This window comes from Brassica rapa, chromosome A01 (assembly GCF_000309985.2).
Source record: "Brassica rapa cultivar Chiifu-401-42 chromosome A01, CAAS_Brap_v3.01, whole genome shotgun sequence".
NCBI classification, from domain to species: domain Eukaryota; kingdom Viridiplantae; phylum Streptophyta; class Magnoliopsida; order Brassicales; family Brassicaceae; genus Brassica; species Brassica rapa.
This window is the reverse complement of record NC_024795.2, coordinates 7,343,101-7,362,609: the sequence shown is the minus strand read 5'-3', so window position 1 is coordinate 7,362,609 and position 19,509 is coordinate 7,343,101. Positions and strand designations below refer to the sequence as shown.

The 19,509-nt window shown below is 37.1% G+C and overlaps 5 protein-coding genes and 1 pseudogene across 8 annotated transcripts; 4 read left to right on the top strand and 2 right to left on the bottom strand.

Moving 5' to 3' along the window:
- The first annotated feature begins 194 nt into the window (after nucleotides 1–194).
- Nucleotides 195–2,826, top strand: LOC103864489 (annotated as a pseudogene).
- Nucleotides 2,827–2,903: 77 nt separating this feature from the next.
- Nucleotides 2,904–3,260, top strand: LOC103864480 (gibberellin 20-oxidase-like protein). Its single transcript, XM_009142230.1, has one exon. The coding sequence runs from the start codon at nucleotides 2,904–2,906 to the stop codon at nucleotides 3,258–3,260; it is 357 nt and encodes a 118-aa protein (XP_009140478.1).
- A 223-nt stretch (nucleotides 3,261–3,483) lies between these two features.
- Nucleotides 3,484–4,822, bottom strand: LOC103860998. Its single transcript, XM_009138692.3, has 5 exons — nucleotides 4,446–4,822; nucleotides 4,244–4,310; nucleotides 4,071–4,119; nucleotides 3,905–3,949; nucleotides 3,484–3,759 (listed from the first exon to the last, which is right to left on the bottom strand). The coding sequence occupies exons 1-5, from the start codon at nucleotides 4,665–4,667 to the stop codon at nucleotides 3,693–3,695; spliced, it is 450 nt and encodes a 149-aa protein (XP_009136940.1). The 5' UTR covers nucleotides 4,668–4,822; the 3' UTR covers nucleotides 3,484–3,692.
- Nucleotides 4,823–5,855: 1,033 nt separating this feature from the next.
- On the top strand, nucleotides 5,856–8,771 carry LOC103860857 (cysteine-rich receptor-like protein kinase 24). The gene is made up of 7 exons (XM_009138530.3): nucleotides 5,856–6,891; nucleotides 6,986–7,105; nucleotides 7,290–7,411; nucleotides 7,502–7,712; nucleotides 7,807–8,044; nucleotides 8,117–8,270; nucleotides 8,367–8,771. Exons 1-7 carry the CDS (start codon nucleotides 6,144–6,146, stop codon nucleotides 8,670–8,672), a joined length of 1,899 nt encoding a protein of 632 aa, XP_009136778.1. The 5' UTR covers nucleotides 5,856–6,143; the 3' UTR covers nucleotides 8,673–8,771.
- Nucleotides 8,772–8,986: 215 nt separating this feature from the next.
- LOC103860870 (cysteine-rich receptor-like protein kinase 24) lies at nucleotides 8,987–12,982 on the top strand. The gene is made up of 7 exons (XM_009138549.2): nucleotides 8,987–11,053; nucleotides 11,229–11,348; nucleotides 11,500–11,621; nucleotides 11,719–11,929; nucleotides 12,016–12,253; nucleotides 12,321–12,474; nucleotides 12,568–12,982. The coding sequence occupies exons 1-7, from the start codon at nucleotides 10,315–10,317 to the stop codon at nucleotides 12,871–12,873; spliced, it is 1,890 nt and encodes a 629-aa protein (XP_009136797.2). The 5' UTR covers nucleotides 8,987–10,314; the 3' UTR covers nucleotides 12,874–12,982.
- Nucleotides 12,983–14,194: 1,212 nt separating this feature from the next.
- LOC103860886 (putative cysteine-rich receptor-like protein kinase 20) lies at nucleotides 14,195–18,746 on the bottom strand. Of its 4 annotated transcripts, none has more exons than XM_033288082.1 (8): nucleotides 18,446–18,746; nucleotides 17,555–18,121; nucleotides 17,282–17,416; nucleotides 17,059–17,180; nucleotides 15,374–15,584; nucleotides 15,052–15,289; nucleotides 14,819–14,972; nucleotides 14,200–14,735 (listed from the first exon to the last, which is right to left on the bottom strand). In XM_033288082.1, exons 1-8 carry the CDS (start codon nucleotides 18,693–18,695, stop codon nucleotides 14,418–14,420), a joined length of 1,995 nt encoding a protein of 664 aa, XP_033143973.1. In that variant the 5' UTR covers nucleotides 18,696–18,746; the 3' UTR covers nucleotides 14,200–14,417. The 4 variants fall into 4 exon arrangements, with proteins under 4 accessions (XP_033143965.1, XP_033143969.1, XP_033143973.1 ...); XM_033288083.1 differs by lacking the exons at nucleotides 17,059–17,180; nucleotides 17,282–17,416; nucleotides 17,555–18,121 and adding exons at nucleotides 15,863–15,984; nucleotides 16,077–16,211; nucleotides 16,295–17,005 and having other exon boundaries at nucleotides 18,593–18,705; XM_033288074.1 differs by lacking the exons at nucleotides 17,059–17,180; nucleotides 18,446–18,746 and adding an exon at nucleotides 15,863–15,984 and having other exon boundaries at nucleotides 14,195–14,735; nucleotides 17,555–18,115.
- Between the last annotated feature and the right edge of the window lie 763 nt (nucleotides 18,747–19,509).

Sequence of the window (19,509 nt, the reverse complement as noted above, 5' to 3'; positions counted from 1 at the left end):
TCATGTTTATTATTAAATTACCTCTTTTATTGTATCCAAGAAAGTTGAGCCAATGAAAGTAAGATATGTTCAAAAATACAGTTAAGTAAAATGGATGTTCTGATCTTAAAGCTTCTTTTGTGAGATTTAGGAGAGATAAAAGAATTCCTCCCTTCCCAAAGAAAAACAGATACAAAAAACTTTTGGCATGTGTGTGTTCACTCAATTATATTAGAAGAGATTATGCGAGCTACTTTCTGCTTCTCCTTTAAACTTTTTTGCTTGCTTAAATAAGCTTTAGCTGAGGTATTACAAAGCAGAGTTAATGTCAGAGGTTTTAGTAGCAAATTAGCAATTAATTTCATTAATGCACTCAAATTTCATTGATTTATTTTCCCATAGAAAAATGAAAGCTACGCCAGCGTATATTACATTATAAAAAGGACCTTTTGTTCTTTTAATTATATCTTTGAAATAAGGAGCAATATTTCCTACAAATATTAGTTGGTTGCAACATGGATTATATTATTTTTAACCAATAACTGCTCCATAATCTTGTACAAAAAACCTCTATAAATTAATAATGTTGAGACTACACCAAAACTATATTTTTTTATTAATTTATAGAGATATTAATTTATCGATATACTAATTGAACCAAAAACTCAATTGAGACTATAAAATTATATTATTTTATAGAGATTTTTAGTGTATATTAATTTATAGAATATTAATTTAAAGAGGTTATACTGTATGTAATGTTTTTATTGATTTTACTCAGTTATTTGCTTTTAATTGTTCTATTGGTATACTACTACTTTATTGATTTTACTAATTTTTTTTTTATATTTACCTTAAATTTCAATAATTATAAGTGACACTGTTTTTTTTTCTTTTTTTCTTTTTTTGTTTAGGTAAGCACTTGAAGAGAGCAAACTCTCTAATCATATATATATATAGATATATATTCGTTCGCATGCAGGAGAAAGATATAAGAGCAACTTTTGAGGAATCAATGGCTTCCTTCAACAACTTTGTGTTACTGGTTCTGTTAACATTCACTCTTATTTTAGTCATTGAATCAGCTGAGGAATGTGGAGCAATACCATCGGAAGAAGAGAAGAAAGAACTTGAAAGACAACCCAACGCTATGAACAAACCTGCAATCAAGAGTTTCAAGGTTGACCTAATAAGCCTGCACCGGTCTTAGATATTTAAATTATAAATCACATCTAATCATAATGATTTTTGAACAGACCAAACAAGGTGATATATTTGATTGTATCAATATTCACAAACAACTAGCCTTTGATCATCATCTCCTCAAAAACCACTCTGTTCAGGTTCTTGCTTTCTGGAGAGTTCTTAGTTCTTATCAACATTCACAAACAACTAGATTTGTATCAAAGATGAAGCTCTCTAGTAGATAATAATTTTGTAAACGCATTGGCGTATATGCAGCTGAAGCCAAAAAATGTACCTGAAGGGATCATAAGCAACAACATCTCATGGAAAGCTGATCCCTTGCAATATCTGCAAGAGGGCATAAACTGCCCAGACGAAACAGTAATTGTAAAAAGGACTACAATGCAAGATCTTATGCATGCACAGCGTTTGAAGTCCATTGGATTCAGTGGTCCAAGAAATTTTCTTACAGAGAGAAATAATACTGATGTAACTGGACCACATTATGTAAGAACACTTAGTGAGAGTACTAACCATTATTTCTCCTCTTTAGTTTTCTTAGTTATTCTTTATGTGAATGTTAGGCTGCAACGGTTAACTTTGGACCTAGCAATTTTTATGGAGTAAAAGGACATCTTAACCTGTGGGGTCCACAAGTCTCGCAAGATCAAATAAGTGGCGCATTCATGTCAGTTGCCGGAGGGCCTAAAGAACGACTCTCCAGCATTTCTGTTGGGTGGATGGTAAGTCCCTTTCTGGTTCCTATGTTATTTAATAAGTGACATGAATATGAAGTTGACAAAAATGTAATGCAACAGGTGAATCCATCGCTGTACCAAATCTCTAATGATCATGTTCACTTATACACATACTGGAGTGTAAGTTTTGTATTACCAGTAAAGAGCTTGTGCTAATGTTTCTCAACTTCTTAAGGTCTTAAATGATATGTGTGTATATACCATTAACAGAAAGATAATCCCAAGTTCGGCTGTTACGACGTAACATGTCCAAGTCAGCAAGAACATACCACTTGGTGCCCTTCTTCAACCAGTTTCCATCTATAATGGCACACAATATGAAATAAGGTTGAGCTTGTATCAGGTAAACTCCAGATTCTCTAATCTCGACTCATCAAAACCATTTGTATATTCATATTTTCTTAATCAAGAACAGGATCTTGCTAGTGGAGATTGGTGGTTTGCGTATAACGATGAGAACGTTGGATACTGGCCTGCGTCATTGTTCCTGGACTCAGGCTTTGATAAAAGAGCAAATTATGCAGCTTGGGGAGGTCAAGTGTACAGTCCGGTGACAGAGAAGGCTCCAGTTATGGGAAGTGGGCATTGGCCTGGGGAGGGCTTAAGCAAGGCAGCCTATGTGAACAGTATCAAAGTCATGACTGGTTTTAAAAAGGTTATAGATCCTGAAATCAACCATCTGAAGGCACGTGAGACCAGTTCGAAGTTTTACAGAACCTTGTATGGTAATGGGGAAAAAGAACCTTGGTTAAGAACTCTTTATTATGGAGGTCCTGCTGGATGCATAGGGGCATGATCTATGATCTGAGGTGTTGCAAGATTTATATGCTCTTATGAAACTAATGAAACTATAACCAAAGTGTAAAGTGTCACATTCAGTTATTATAAACTATCATCATTTCTATTTTCTAATACCGACAAACTGATTAGTTTATCAAGATTCACAATAGTTTTTATCAAGATTCAGTTGGTGGCCTTCAAATGAGGTTTAATGAAGGAAATTGGACTGATAGAAATCCTTGTGAGGAGCTTCGTCTTGTGAACACTGAAGATCTTATGCAGGCATGGAGTAACGGACGGCTGAGATCGTCTCAACATAGAGTTGTATTAAGAAAGCTGGCGAACAGAGTCTCTCTGGCGTTTTTTCTCTGCTTTGAGGATGAGAAAGTGATACTTGCGCCACAGGTAATCGTTGTTGAGGGAAACTGCAGGAGCTACGAGTCGTTTAAGTGTTCGGAGTATCTGAAATTCAGGCAAAGTAATGAAGTAGGAAAGTCTGAGAAGATTGGTTACACTGTCAGAGACTTTGCTGGACTAAATGCTGCCTCAACCCGATGATCCTTAATTATCTCTAAACCGGTCTTTTGGTTTAGAGATAATTAAAACGGTTCCTGCTTTTAAAAGTGAGAAGAGCTAACCGTTGTTGTGACTTGTGTGTCATGCAAATCAAAGTATTAGCTAGTGGAGCCCGAAGCCACTTTTGGATTTTTATAATCTTGTGTAGAAGAATTTAAAGTAATATTTCGGAGGTTTTGACCATGTTTATTCAAAATGGGAACAGTAGTCAAGTTAGATTCCATTCATATAGTGAACAAATAAAGTCAGATCAACGGAAATCAACTGCATTCTACTTTATCACCACTTGTCAACATACGAGACAAATAAACAAAAACTTTTTAAAACATATAAACCTTCTGTTACAAAAAGAACAAATAATCAAAATCTGTACGAGAAACAAGTGATCCAAAGTCCGTGAAAGCTGATGACTTGTCACGGAGGACGGAGAAGCTTGTTCACAGCCGTGTCAAGAACATCCACATTTCTCCTCAGGTGCTTTCTGCACATTTATTTATTAAGGATTCTAGAAACAAATTCTGACTAAAACCACAATTAAGAAAAGCTAAACATGGAATGTCTGTGTCTCTGTGGTGTTCAACATTCAAAACTCAAGGTTGACACGCAAAGAACCATATAAAGGATACAACCTAGCCGCCAGATTCTCAACGCCTTTAATCTCCTCGTTCAATCTTGCATACAAAAAAAACATACCACAGAAGAAGTCGTTGACAAATCACAATCATGAACGCATACTCGGTGTTCTCTAAGTTCAGATAAATAGTAAAAAAATCAAGATCATTACGAACGTACCTAAGGCAAGAGTTGATGTAACGGTTCCCTTTAGTGGAAGCATCTAAAGCTGCAAAATTCATTAAAAAAAAAAAACATCAAACTGAATCCATATCTCCAAGTCCCTAACAAGATTACACAACATCAGTAAACTAAAAAAAAAAAAACAAGATAGTGTCTTAATTTAATCTCACCAGTCTCCTGAAGCCGTCCTGCTGCATCTCCAAAGCAACCCATGTGATCAACCGAGCTACTCGTAGCCTATCCCACCACCAAACAAAGTCTCATAAGAACAAAACTTACAACCTAATAAAATAAAGAATCAGTTTTTTTTTACGACAAGAAACAGATCAAAGTGTCATCAAACTTAACAAAAGTTTTCATATTTATTCTAACCTCGGAGAGAGTTGATCTGAGGGATACAAAGAGAGACGAGAAGCTCTCCGCGATTGCCTTCGAATCCTTCTCCACCGTCGAAAGTGTTCTCAAGATCTCCCTTTGGTTCGACGGCGACGGCTCCGATCTTCCGCCGCTGTTCTGATTCGATCCAGATTCCTCCGCTGCCGGAGAATCGCTATCAACCGGCCGATCCACATCAGATTCAGCTCCGGCTTCCATATTCCCCGCTAGTTAGTTAATTCCGGTAGCTCCTACTCGATGTGGCGTCATTGAAGCGTTCCACGAGTTAACGAAATTACACATTTACCCCTTTACTCTTAAAAAAGGCAAACCTGAGCAATAATATACCCGGACCCGAAAAGACTAAAACTGATTTGGTTGGGGTCCGAATCTAGAGAAAAATACTTATTGGATAGTTTTTGGACTTGGAGGGGTCTCAGTTCGTAGTCGGGTCTTGTCCGAGACTCGATCGGATACTTGAACTACTCGAATATTTTATTTTAAGTTTTCTATTTGGATTTTTGGTTATAATTTTTTTAAACCTAACGGATCCAGAAAAAATCGATTCGAACCCGACCAGAAGAACCGACCCTAAAAAATAGGACTAGACATTTTATCTATTAAATTTAATATAATTCGTTATTATTTTGATTTGATGCGAAAAATATCGATATTCATAATTCTTTAGGGTAAAAAAATATTTAAAATCAAAATTCACTAAAATCAGAGCAAATCACAAATACTAAATTTCCAAAGACGGATATCCACTCCGCTCTAGTTTTTATACAAATATATGTATGTAGAGAAATATGTAACTTTAAAAAAAAACATAATTTTATATAAATATTATTTAATATATAATCTTATCTCCAAAATTACTTACAAAAGTTTTTTTTTTAATGTCTGATAACAACTGAGAAGTTCAGTAAGACAAAGAAAACAAAGCCAAAAGAAACTACATTAAAAAGCTCCATTTTAAGGGAAAGATTAAAGAGCTCAAAATATACTTTCTTGACAAATACGATTTGCAGCCATGACGGTCCAAACGCCGAATAAGACTATAATCTACCATCACAAAAGACATTCTTAGCTATCTCTCTTGCAACATAGTTTGACGAAGAGGACTCTGTAAGTTAAGACTAATTGTTAATTTGAAAATAATTAATTTTAAAAATAATTAATTTTAAAAATTTACAAAACATATAGTTCCACTAATTGTTAATTTTTATTCTATATTATGTAATTTTTCTTTAAAAAACAAATTTGAATAATTTTTTTCTTTCTAAATTTATTTGTATTAAATAAAATGAATGAGATAACTGTAATTATTTGTAAATATCCGTAAATTTTTTAAATATCTTAAAAACAAGATATTCATATTTTTTCAAAACAAAACAATTTAAAAAAAATCAAAAATACAAAACAAATCATAATACTAAAAGTTATAATATTATTCGTCTATGCCTACCCCTACTAAAAACGGCACTCCATTGACCTGGCAATTATGACCAAAAGTCACTCACTAATCACATCATTGACATCGACTGGTCATCGTCCAAAGACTTTATAAGTTAGAATATTCAACAAGAATTGGTCAATTTTGTACAGCCAATTGAAACTGAAAATGAGTATAAACATTCAAGAATTCAAAGTTTTTAATTTCAGACAATCAAACACAAGAAAAAAAAGACCAAGATGGACGACTTGTTGTTCGTCGTCTTCTGGATTGTCCCCTTATGTTCTGTTCTTGTTTCTGCAGACATATGCTTTGAAAGATCTGGTCTTTTCACACCCAACGGTACTTACGACTTAAACCGCCGACACATGCTCGCTTCTCTTCCTTCCCTCGTCACAGCCAATGACGGCTTCTACACAACATCGACCGGACAAGATCCCAACAGAGTGTACGGTCTAGGGATGTGTGCCCCTGGTTCTAACACTCGATCTTGCTCTGACTGTATCATCTCTTCGTCTGCTAGATTGTTACGGAACTGTACTAACCAGATGGAAGGTATAGACTGGAGGATGGACAGAACACTCTGTCTTGTACGTTACTCGAACCGCTCCTTTTACGGGTCGCTCGGTATGGAAGTTCTCCGGAGTGAGAACTATACAAGAATTTTTCAAGATGACATGATGACGGATCTAGACAGTGAATGGGAGGCTTTGATGATTAGTTTGATAGATCAAGCTTCCACTTTGTACTACGCAGCCGGAACGCAGAAGCTTGAGTCGTCTATCTCCCACGTTTACGGTGCTGTGCAGTGCAGTAGAGACTTGTCTCTTGAAAACTGCACTTATTGTCTGCAGCAGGACGTGATTGAATATAGGTCTTGTTGCCATGGGAGACAAGGAGGCATTATTTCTAGGCCTAGCTGTTTCATTCGGTGGGAGGTTTATCCGTTCTTGGCACTTTTCGATAATATGCCTCCTCTTGATAAAGGTATGATCATATCAAACCTTGTTTTAATTTTTCTGCCCTGTTCTTAAGTTGGTGCCAATATTTTTCATTCATTTGGTGGTTTTGGTTGGTGCAGACGGGAAAAAGATTTCTAAGGGAACTATTGTGGCAATTGTCGTTGCTCCCGTCGTAGTGATTGCTCTTGGATTTGCTCTTTGGAAGAGGAGAAAAGCATACAAAGCATTTACAAGTGATTGTGAGTTTCTTGTTTTTCAAAACATAAGTTCAAAATGTTTTTTTTCCTCTCTATGTTCTTCTCAGACGGTTACTATTTCTGTGTTACAAATAGATTTTGGAAGGCTTATAATGGTAAAGGACTACGGAACTGAGAGAGAAATGTATTTAGTATATATAAAATTATGTGTACATTTGTTCTGCAGCTGTGGATGATATTACAACTTCAGGTTCACTTCAATTCGAGTTTAAAGCAATTGAAGCTGCCACAAGTAATTTTCATAGTAATAACAAGCTTGGTCATGGTGGATTTGGTGAAGTTTACAAGGTATATTATTTGTCCCATGTACTTATTTGTGTTACACAAGAACAAAACAGATTCCGGTAATTAAGTAAAGAAGATCATATGAATTGACAGGGAACGTTACCGAATGGAGCACAAGTTGCTGTGAAGAGGCTGTCTAAAAAGTCAGGACAAGGTGAAGAAGAATTCAAGAACGAGGTGTTTCTTGTAGCAAAGCTTCAACATAAGAATCTTGTTAGGCTTCTTGGCTTTTCTGTTAAAGGAGAAGAAAAGATATTAGTCTACGAGTTTTTGCCCAACAAAAGTCTCGATCACTTCCTTTTTGGTAAGAAACATATGATATATTACAGGCTTATATTCTCGAAACCTTGGTTCTTGATCTCATAGTCTAATCAGCTGATATATGGGATATATTCCAGACCCGAAGAAGAGTAGTCAACTGGATTGGACAAGACGGTACAACATTATCGAGGGTATTACTCGTGGGATTTTGTATCTTCATCAAGATTCGCGGCTCACAATTATACACCGTGACCTCAAAGCGGGTAACATTCTCTTAGATAAAGATTTGAACCCGAAGATTGCAGATTTTGGTGTGGCTAGAAATTTCAGTGTGGACCAAACTGAAGCTACCACAGGAAGAGTAGTTGGAACATTGTAAGTAATTGTTCATAGTAATTATATTTTGCCTATCAGTGTTGTTGTTGATAAAAAAGTTGTATTTTATAGCGGTTACATGCCACCCGAGTATGTGACAAGTGGACAGTTCTCCACAAAATCAGATGTGTATAGCTTCGGAGTATTGATTATGGAGATTATTTGTGGAAAAAAGAATAGTAGCTTCAACGAGACAGATGGCTCAATAAGCAACTTGGTCACATATGTTAGTACAAATTCCAATGCCAAGCTCAAGCTCTCTACTTGTTTTAGCAATGATCATGGATGTCAACACTATTTTCTTGATAAATGACTTGAATAGGTATGGAGGCTTTGGAACAATGACTCATTGCTGGAAATGATAGACCCGGCCATGGAGGAGAATTATGACAGAAATGAAGTGTTTAGGTGCATCCACATTGGATTGTTATGCGTTCAAGAAAATCCTACAGATCGTCCAACCATGTCTACAGTCTTTCGTATGCTCACTAATACATCCATTACGTTGCATATTCCTCAACCACCTGGATTTGTCTTCAGGGTCAGATCCAAGTCAAACCCATTAGATGAGAGATTGCAGTCTGGTCCGTCTACTAGTATATCGATTACGTGTGTTAGTCCCCGTTGAAAGCTAGGCTGATGTTTGATATGTATAGTCTTTTACAAACTTATGATTGATGAAGAAATATTGATTCAAAAGCCTAATATCAGCTAGTTCAGAAGGAAAGATCTCTAGTCTCCCATGATAATTCATATTAGTTATCGTAGAAGATTCAAATTCTGATTTAATTGAATTGAACCAGATATACTAACTAAACACACATTATCTGAATCATAAAAAGGTTAAAAAAGCTGACAAAGGAAAGCTCTGTAACAGTCCTCTGTTTCGTGTTCTTCATAAGCTTAAGTGACAACCTATTCTTAGTAGGGAGTCGTTGTTACCGTTACCATAATATAATATACTTACTTTCAAATGGGGGTTTTCTGTTTAACTCTTGATTAGTCTTGGTTTGAGAACATTTGTGCAAGACAGAAGTTAAGTACCTGTATTAGTACTTTTAAACTATACAGATCAATATGAAGAAAAAAAACAGCAACATCAAATTCACTTGTGGAAAAGTGGACTCTGGTTGAGATATATGGCACAACAATAAAGATCACTTGGAAAAATCTTCAGACGGTTTCTGTTGTTGAAAACATATGCTTGGAAATATACTTTCTTTTCCCTCCGGAGAAAATTGGAGATAAAGCCCATCGTCTTTCTGTTGTTGAAATAATATGCTTGAAAAACAGAGCTGAACATCTCAATTGGTTGGTTATATATTTTAGTAAAATATATTTTTTATTTCAGTCACTTGTCTGTCAAGATACCAAGCAAATGAGGCGAAAGCATATAAAAAATCACATGATAATTGCATAGCTAGAAAATAAGTATTTCGAGTCTATAAAAATAGCATGCATAGAGCCGTTACAGAAACCAAACTATATTAACTTTCTTGCCGGGCACATAAAGAATATTGAAAATGGAAACAGCTTTAGCTTAGACCAACTGGATTTTTCTTCCGAAGCAGGGATGAACGAGTAGGGAGAGCAGGTCTATCTATTGATATGTCTGTTGCATTTTCCAGATGCACAAACAAACATCACCTAAATGGATTATTTGGAGCTAAGCATAATCAAATTATTAATTTATCTTTCATATATTTTATATTTATATTATATATTTTAATTTCTTAATTTAAAAATAAATATTATATTGGTGAATTGTAAAAATTATATAGATATCAAAAGAAATTATAAAATTTTAAAGTTATATTAACATTATTATTAAACTTTTTTTTGTCAAACATTATTATTTAACTTAACTAATTTAGATTGATTTAAATTGATTTATAGCAATTTAAAACGTGTCAAACTGATTTGAGTAGTATAAATCAAAATTTTAAAAAAGTAATTTCATTATAACCAATTTGCTGTTTAAACACTAAATCGATTTTAAGTATATTGAAAAAACTCATACTAAATAGGTAATTATAAAACCAAGTTAACCGAAAGTCTTAATTACGTCATATCACACTGAAATTGACAGACATAGACATAGACTGATCATCTTCCAGAGTCTAAAATATAGAATAATCAATGACAATTAGTCAATTACGTACAGCCAAAGAAAATGAAAATCAACAGCTAGTATATTTTAAAATAATTAATTTCAAGAATTTAAGTTTTTGATTCGGAAAATCAAACACAAGAGACAAGACAAGACCAGGATGGACGACTTGTTAGTCGTCTTCTGGATTGTCCTCTTAACCTCTGTTCTTGTTTCTGCAGATATATGCTTTGAAAGATCTGGTTTTTTCACACCCAATGATACTTATGACTTAAACCGCCGACTCATGCTCTCTTCTCTTCCTTCTAACGTCACAGCTAATGACGGCGTCTACACAACATCGACCGGACAAGATCCCAACAGAGCGTACGGTCTAGGGATGTGTGTCCCAGGTACTCACGCTCGATCTTGCTCTGACTGTATCATCTCTTCATCTGCTAGATTGTTACGGAATTGTACTAACCAGACGGAAGGTATAGACTGGAGGATGGACAGGACACTCTGTCTTGTACGCTACTCGAACCGCTCATTTTACGGGTCGCTTGGTATGGAGATTCTACGGAGTGAGAACTATACAAGAGATGTTCAGGCTAACATGACAGATCTAGAGATTACATGGGAGGCTTTGATGATTGGTTTGATAGATCAAGCTTCCTCTTTGTCCTACGCAGCCGGAATAAGAAAGCTTGAGTCGTCTATCTCCCACGTTTACAGTGTTGTGCAGTGCAGTAAAGACGTATCTCTTGAAAACTGCACTCATTGTCTTCAAGAGAACGTGATTGAGTATAGGTCTTGTTGCCGTGGGAGACAAGGAGGCATTATTTCTAGGTCTAGCTGTTTCATTCGGTGGGAGGTTTATCCGTTCTTGGACCTTTTCGATAATATTGCTCTTGAGAAAGGTAACATCATGTTTTGTACTCATTGTTGCTGTTAGATCAAATGATTATATACATATCAAACCTTTTTTTTGGGTCAACTATCCATATCTAGCCTTATTTGAGGGTTTTTGCTCTGTTCTCTGTTCTTGTTTTGGTGCCAAAATTGTTCCTTTATTGGTGGTTTTGGTTGATGCAGATGGTAAAAAGATTTCTACGGGAACTATTGTGGCGATTGTCGTTGTTCCCGTTGTATTGCTTGCCCTAGGATATGCTCTTTGGGAGAGAAGAGAAGCATTCAAAGCATTTACAACCGATAGTGAGTTTCCTTATGTTTTGGTACGAAGATGATTTCAAAACATAAGTTCAAAATGCTAGAAATTATTTTGAAAGACATATAATGGTAGAGGACTACGGATTTGAGAGAGAAATTTATTAAGTATAATGCCATGTATACATTTGTTCTGCAGCTGGGGATGATATTACAACTTCAGGTTCACTTCAATTCGAGTTTAAAGCAATTGAAGCTGCCACAAGTAATTTTCATAATACTAACAAGCTTGGTCATGGTGGATTTGGTGAAGTTTACAAGGTATAATATTTGTTCTACGTACTTATTTATGTTACAGAGTCGGTGAAAACGAACAAAAAATATTCCGATAATTATGTGAAGGTCATACGTTTGACAGGGAACGTTACCGAATGGAACACATGTTGCTGTGAAGAGGCTGTCTAAAATGTCAGGACAAGGTGAAGAAGAGTTCAAGAACGAGGTGTTTCTTGTAGCAAAGCTTCAACATAAGAATCTTGTTAGGCTTCTTGGGTTTTCTGTCAAAGGAGAAGAAAAGATATTAGTCTACGAGTTTTTGCCTAACAAAAGTCTCGATCATTTCCTTTTTGGTAAGAAACATATCATACATAGGCCTATTTTCTCGAAATCTTAGTTCTTGATGATCTCATAGTCTAATCAGTTGCTATATTCCCAGACCCTAAGAAGAGTAGTCAACTGGATTGGACAAAACGATACAACATTATCGAGGGAATTACTCGTGGGATTTTGTATCTTCATCAAGATTCGCGACTCACCATTATACACCGTGACCTCAAAGCGGGTAACATTCTCTTAGATGAAGATTTGAATCCGAAGATTGCAGATTTTGGTGTGGCTAGAAATTTCAGTGTGGACCAAACTGAAGCTACCACAGGAAGAGTTGTTGGAACATTGTAAGTAGTTCTCCACAGTATAATTTATATCCTTGTTGTTGTTGTTGATAAAAAATTTTTTTTATAGCGGTTACATGCCACCCGAGTACGTGACAAGTGGACAGTTCTCCATAAAATCTGATGTGTATAGCTTTGGAGTATTGGTTTTGGAGATTATTTGTGGAAAAAAGAATAGTAGCTTCAACGAGACAGACGGCTCAATCAGCAACTTGGTTACATATGTTAGTAAATTTCCACACTATCTCACACTGTTCTACTTGTTTTAGCAATGATATGGTTGTCAACATTATTTTCTTGATAAATAACTTGAATAGGTGTGGAAGCTTTGGAACAATGACTCATTGCTGGAAATGATAGACCCGGCCATGGAGGAGAATTATGACAGATGTGAAGTCATTAGGTGCATCCACATTGGATTGTTATGTGTTCAAGAAAATCATGTGGATCGCCCAACCATGTCTACAATCTATCGTATGCTCACTAATGCTTCTATTACTTTGCATATGCCTCAACCACCTGGATTTGTCTTCACGGTCAGATCCAAGTCAAACCCATTAGAGGAGAGATCGCAATGTGGTCCGTCTACTAGTATATCGATTACGTGTGTTAGTCCTCGTTAATAGCTAGGCTGATGTTTGAGATGTATAGTCTTTTACAGACTTATGATTGATGAAGAAATATTGATTCAAAAGCTTAATATCAGCTAGTCCAAAAAGATGACCTTAAAGATATCAAGTCTCCCATGATAATTCAAATTAGTTCTTGTAATTTAATTGATAAGAACCAGATCTACTAAACACATACACATTATCTGAGTCATCAAAAAAAAAATCTTTTAATAAAAAAGTGACAAAGGAAAGCTCTGTAATAATCATTTGTTCCATCCTAATCTTACTTAGTAGGAAGTTGCTATTACTGTTAGTCTGTTACTATAATATTAATTTACTTATTTTCAAAATGAGACTTTGTTTAGCTCTTGATTGGTCTTGGTTTCACAACATGTTTGCAAGAGAAGATAAGTATCCGTATTTGCTCCTTTTTTCCTTTCATATCTGCTGCGTTATTGGGTAGTTTTTAAGCTATACAGATCAATTTGAAGAAAACTACATCAACATCAAATTTACTTGTGGAACAGTGGAATCTGATTGAGATACTCATCGGAAAAATACTCAACCACTTTCTGTGGTTGAAAACAAGCATATGGAAAAATCTTTTTATTACATGTGTTAGTCCTCGTTGAAAGCGAGGCTGATGTTTGATATGTATTTTCAAGTCTCCCACGACAATTCAAATTAGTGAATTTCCCACTGAGGTAGAAAATTCAACTCGACACTGATTTAACCCACACTCTTATCTCAACCACCTAAAAAGCTGACAAAGAAAGCTCTTTAATAATCCCCTGTTTCGTTTTCTTCACAATATTAAGTGACATCCTAATCATTGTAGGAAATATTGGTGCATTGGTCGTTATATCGTTACCATAATATTAGTTAACTTATCTTCCAGCGAGAAAAAAAAACTAAAGCAATTGAGTAAACCCTTGATTGATCTTTGGTCTATGTATAAGACAGAAGTTAAGTATTAGTCTGTTACTCTGTTTTCCTTTCGTATATCATGGCCTCATTAATGGGTTGAATTTTCAAGTTATACGGATGAGTTTAAAAAAGCCATACTTGTGAAACATTGGGAGTTTGGTCAAGCTATATGACAGCAAAGATTCATCAAGAACTTAGAAGAAAAAGGAACTGAGCTTTTATTACAAAATAAAAAACCTCTGACGCTTCCTGTTGTTGAAATGGAGCTGAACCTCCCAATTTATCCACAACTCATAATCTTCTGTAGAAAAGGGTATGATTTCTGAGCTATGCTAATAATAACTCACCGTACAGCCTTCCACTGTTCCACACAAGCATGCAAGTTATGCTTAGAACGTACAAGCAATATAGGTTAAAGATCGCTGAGATGAATCCTTGTTGAAGGAAACCAAACTTTAAAACAGAGTATTATTGTCTTTCTTGCCGGGCACATAAAAAAATTAAAGATGAGAAATGGAAACAGCTTAGCTTAGACGACTCTTTGTTCATTGTCGATGTGTAATACTCTAATAGTCCTCTAGTCTTGAATCATATATCATAACTTTAACATTGATGCGTTCTTTTTGTCTTCAACGAGGAGCTACACTAGTAATGGAAGCATCATCGACTGAACAGAGAGCAGACATATGCATAGATGGATCTGCTCTCCCTACTTGTTCATGCCTGCTTCGGAAGAAAAATCCAGGTGGTCTAGGTACGGCAAGAGCAATTGAACTAGTAGTGAGCATCTGGAGTATGGCTGACATAGTTGGACGATCTTCAGCTTCTTCTTGAACACACAGCAAAGCTATATGGATGCACCTAGTAATTTCGTTTGTTTGATAGTTATCTTGAAAGGACGGATCCACCAGCTCTAACGGCGATCCATTGCTCCATAATCTCCAAGTCTGTTGATCATATTGATAACTATAAGTTTGGTCCCTGTTGAATAATGCATCTAAAGTTTCAAAGATTTAGGGTGTATACTTACGTATGTAACCAAATTGCCAGCACTATCATCCATTTGATAGAGGCTACTGTTCTTCTTGCCGCTTATAATCTCAAGAACTAAGACACCAAAACTATACACATCTGATTTCATGGAGAACTGGCCGTACATTGCATACTCTGGAGACATGTAACCACTGCCACAATACCTGAATGTTGAGTTAAGGTAAACAAATAGCAGTCTACAGAAGCAATAATGGCAAGACCAAAACTTACTAGGTTCCGACTACTCTTCTCGTATTGGCTTCTGTTTGATCAATTCCAAAAATTCTCGCCATTCCAAAATCGGCAACTTTTGGATTCATATCCGCATCCAGGAGGATGTTACCGGCTTTAAGATCACGATGTATGATTGTGAGTCGTGAATCTTGATGAAGATATAGAATCCCTCTAGCGATTCCTGCAATGATCTTGCATCTTTTTTTCCAGTCTAGCTGGCTTTGCATCGTAGAGTCTGCTCATGCATATTCAAAACAGTCTGGACAAATAATGGAATGCAATCTAAGAAATTTTAGGCCAAGTATTGAACTCAACTGACCGAAAAGGAAGTAATCAAGGCTTTTGTTGGGCACAAACTCATAGACAAGTATCTTTTCTTCTCCTTCCAAACAAAAACCAAGCAGCCTTACCAAATTTCTATGCTGAAGCTTTGCCACAACAACAACTTCGTTTTCGAACTCTCTTTCACCTTGTCCTGATGTCTTTGATAGCCTCTTCACCGCAACTTGTACTCCACTAGGAAATGTTCCCTACAAGAGTACATTAAATCAATCATGGAAATAAAGATGTACTCATAAACAACTCTATGGATGAAAAGAATTGGCCAACAATAAAATTTTAAGAATTCAATTTAAATCCATGGCACTGTGGTTAGTAGTTACTGTGGTTTGGAATAGAGTAGCGAAGTTTTTGACAAAGGTCAACACAATTTAGAACATTTCCAACCTTTCTAACTCTAAACCTACTTTATCTAGTTCTGTTATGAAATTTGTACTTGGAAATAATCTATGTAATGGATTAATAATACCTTGTAGACTTGGCCAAAACCACCTTGACCGAGTTTGTTGCTTTCGGAAAACTTATCCGTTGCTGCCTCGATTGCCTTAAAATCAAACTGAAGTGAGCCTGCAGTTGTAATATCGTCCCCATCTGTAGAAACAACTTAATTAAGGAAAAGAACACACAAGGACATTGGTTCGAACTGAGAATATAGCTTATCATTGGACTACTGGAGCCTTTACCAGCCAGTGGTTCAGTTTCATAAGCTGTCGTTTTTCTCTTTGACCGGAAAATGAAAACAGCTACGAGAAGGAGAAAAATAACAGTGATTGGAACAGCAACAGCGATGACTATGACAGAAGAGTTTCCGCCTTCTCCTGTATTGACATAAATATCTGTATACCATCACCACTTCTGAACAGTTGTAAAACATGTAATCAAAGGAACAGAGAATTCAGACCCGGCTGTGGTGAAGGAATTGAAATTGGCTGTGGTGGGGGAGCTGAATCGAGCTGAGCTTGAGGTGTTTCAATGTTGGATTCGCTATAAAAGGGGGAAAGCTGGAATCTTGAACTACAGCTCGGCACAATAAGTCTTCCTCCAATCTTGTCCATAGGCAACTGATTGACGATCTGATTCAGACAACGCAAACAGTCTTGACTTATCAGATCAGGAGTGCACTGAACCAGCCCGTACAAAGTCTGGAACGCTGTGAAGTTGGCCTTTCCGGTAGCGAATCTCCGAGGACTGGTGGATGCCTCCGTGGCTGTTTGGTTCATCGTGGACAAGACCAAGTCTCTGAACCCAATTTGGTTCGACGTAATGTTCTGAGTGTTGAACAAGATGATGCCTCCGTTGGTGATAAGGGTCGAGAGGATGTTGCCGTTAGAGTATCTGAGCAGACACTTGTCGTAATAGAGCGTCACCTCTCTCTCGTTCGGACACCGAGTAACGGTTTCGTTGACAGCAAAGACAACACATCTGCGGCAAACTTCCGGCGTGATATCTCCGCGGCAGAGGAAAAGACCGGTGACTCTGTCAGGCGCTTGCCCGGCGGTGGCGTTTTGGAATCCGGCGGAGTAAGAGGCGTTGCGAGAAGAGAGAGAAGACAAAAGGGTTTGGAGGTTGGCCAAGTAAGTGCTGTTCCGTGTATAAGTTGTGGTATTTTCAACTAGTTTTAGTTTTGGAATATAAAGGAATACGTATGTAGTGGGTATATAATACCTTGTAGACTTGGCCAAAACCACCTTGACCGAGTTTGTTGCTTTCGGAAAACTTATCCGTTGCTGCCTCGATTGCCCTAAAATCAAACTGAAGTGAGCCTGCAGTTGTAATATCGTCCCCATCTGTGGAAACAACTTCAACAGCTTAATTAAGGAAAAGGGCACACAAGGATATTCATTAGAACTGAGAAAATAGCTTATCACTGGACTAGTGGAGCCTTTACCAGCTAGTGGTTCAGTTTCATAAGCTGTCGTTTTTCTCTTTGCCCGGAAAATGAAAACAGCTACGAGAAGCAGAAAAATAACAGTGACTGGAACAACAACAGCTATGACAATGACAGTGGAGTTTCCGCCTTCTCCTGTATTGACATTATAAATAAATATGATATTCGTATAGCATCACCACATCTGAACCGATGTTTTAGCAAATCTTAAATGTCTTAAAAGAAAAGTTGAGCTTAAAACATGTACTAAAAAGGAACAGAGAATATTCAGACCCGGCTTTGGTGAAGGAATTGAAATTGGCTGTGGTGGAGGAGCTGAATCGAGCTGAGGTTTAGGTGATCCAATGTCGGATTCGTTGTAAAACAGGTAAAGCTCGTATCTTGAATTACAGCTCGGCACAACACTTCTTCCCCCGATTCGGTCAGTGGGCAATTGATTGATGGTCAGATTTAGACAGCGCAAACACTGTTGTGTCGTCAGATCAGGAGTGCACTGAACCAGCCCATACAAAGTCTGGAACGCTGTGAAGTTAGCCTTTCCAGTAGCGAATCTCCCAGGACTGACGGATGCATCGGTGGCCGCTTGGTTCATGGTGGACAAGACCAAATCTCTGAACAACCCAATTTGGTTCGACGTAATGTTCTGAGTGTTGACCAAGATGATGCCTCCGTTGGTGTTAAGGGTCGAGAGAATATACCGGTTAGAGTATCTGAGCATACAATCGTCGTAATAGAGCGTCACCTCTTTCTCGTTCGGACACCGAGTAAAGGTGTCACTGACAGCAAAGACAACACATCTGCGGCAAACTTCTGTCGAGAGGTCTCCTCGGCAGAGGAAAAGTCCGGTGAGTATGTCAGGGGCTTCCCCAGCTGTTGCGTTTTGGAAACCGTTGGAGAGAGAGGCTTGGGAGGAGAGAGAGGACAAAAGGGTTATGAGATTGGTGAAGTAAGAGCTGTTCCTTGTATAAGTTGCCGTACTTGGACATACATGGTATACGTAACTAGGAGCTGGCACAGAATCTCTGAAGAAAGTGTAGCTGAGCATACACTGTTCGTAACTGAGCACGACCTCTTTCTTATTCGGACACCGAATCAAGGTGTCCTCCACGGCAAAGGCAACACATCTACGGCAAAGCTCAGGCGAGACGCCAAAGCAAGTGAAATATCCGGTGACTCTGTCGGGAGGTTCCCCGACGGTGGCGTTTTGGAATCCGGTGGCGTAGGAAGCGTTGGGAGAAGAGAGAGAAGACAAAAGGGTTCGGAGATTGGTGAAGGAAGTGCTGTTCCGTGTATAAGTTGCGGTATTTGGACAGACATGGGATACGTATGTGGGATCTTGAGCCGAAACTCTGAAGCTAGTGAGAAAGGAGAAAAGGAAAAGGAAAAGGAACACGAAAGTGGTGGAAGAAGACATGATCACTGCAGATCCATACGATATGTATATGTATTCTGTAACAGATTAACGTGAAACAGAGGATGGTTCTTTAGACGAGTGGCGACGAAAAGTCTCCTCCAGAATAAATGATCTTGTAAATGTAAAACGCTTCTTGTTGCTGAGTAGGAGAACTCTAGCTTGTTAGAAATGCGACAAAAGGAAGAGAGAACTCAGAGACGAACCAAAGATAAACAGACGTTTATGGCTTCTGAGTTCTGATCCGCATATAATAATCTCTGTAAGTTGATACAATTTTATGCATGTCAACGTCAATGTCAACAAGTTAATCAACCGAATGTTACAACTCAAATAATACCATTCTGATATACTAGTCAAATACCTAACTTTTCTAAATTTTACAATCCGATACTGAATATTCTTACAAATTTAGCTTTGATTACTATTTCGTGGGCGTAGACTTTTCATAGGTTTAGATTAGTTAATTATTAGTAATTAATCAAATTGAAAGGAGACGGCAAAAAAGGAGCTTTACCTGTGTTAAATCCTAGAGAGAAAACGATTTGAATCTTCATTTCAATCTAAAATATTATTATTTGTTTAGCCTATTTTAGTCATATATTTTTCGTTTATTGGCATATATTAGAGAAAAACAAGTTTTAGGAACTCGTAGATCCGGCCATTGGAGATAACTATGACAAGTACGAAATCATTAGATGCGTCCATATTGGGTTATTGTGCGTTCAAGAAAATCCAGTTATCTACAAATCAGAATCTTCAATAGAATGGATATAACATCTGAACTGTACTAATAATAGCATCATCTTACAGCATC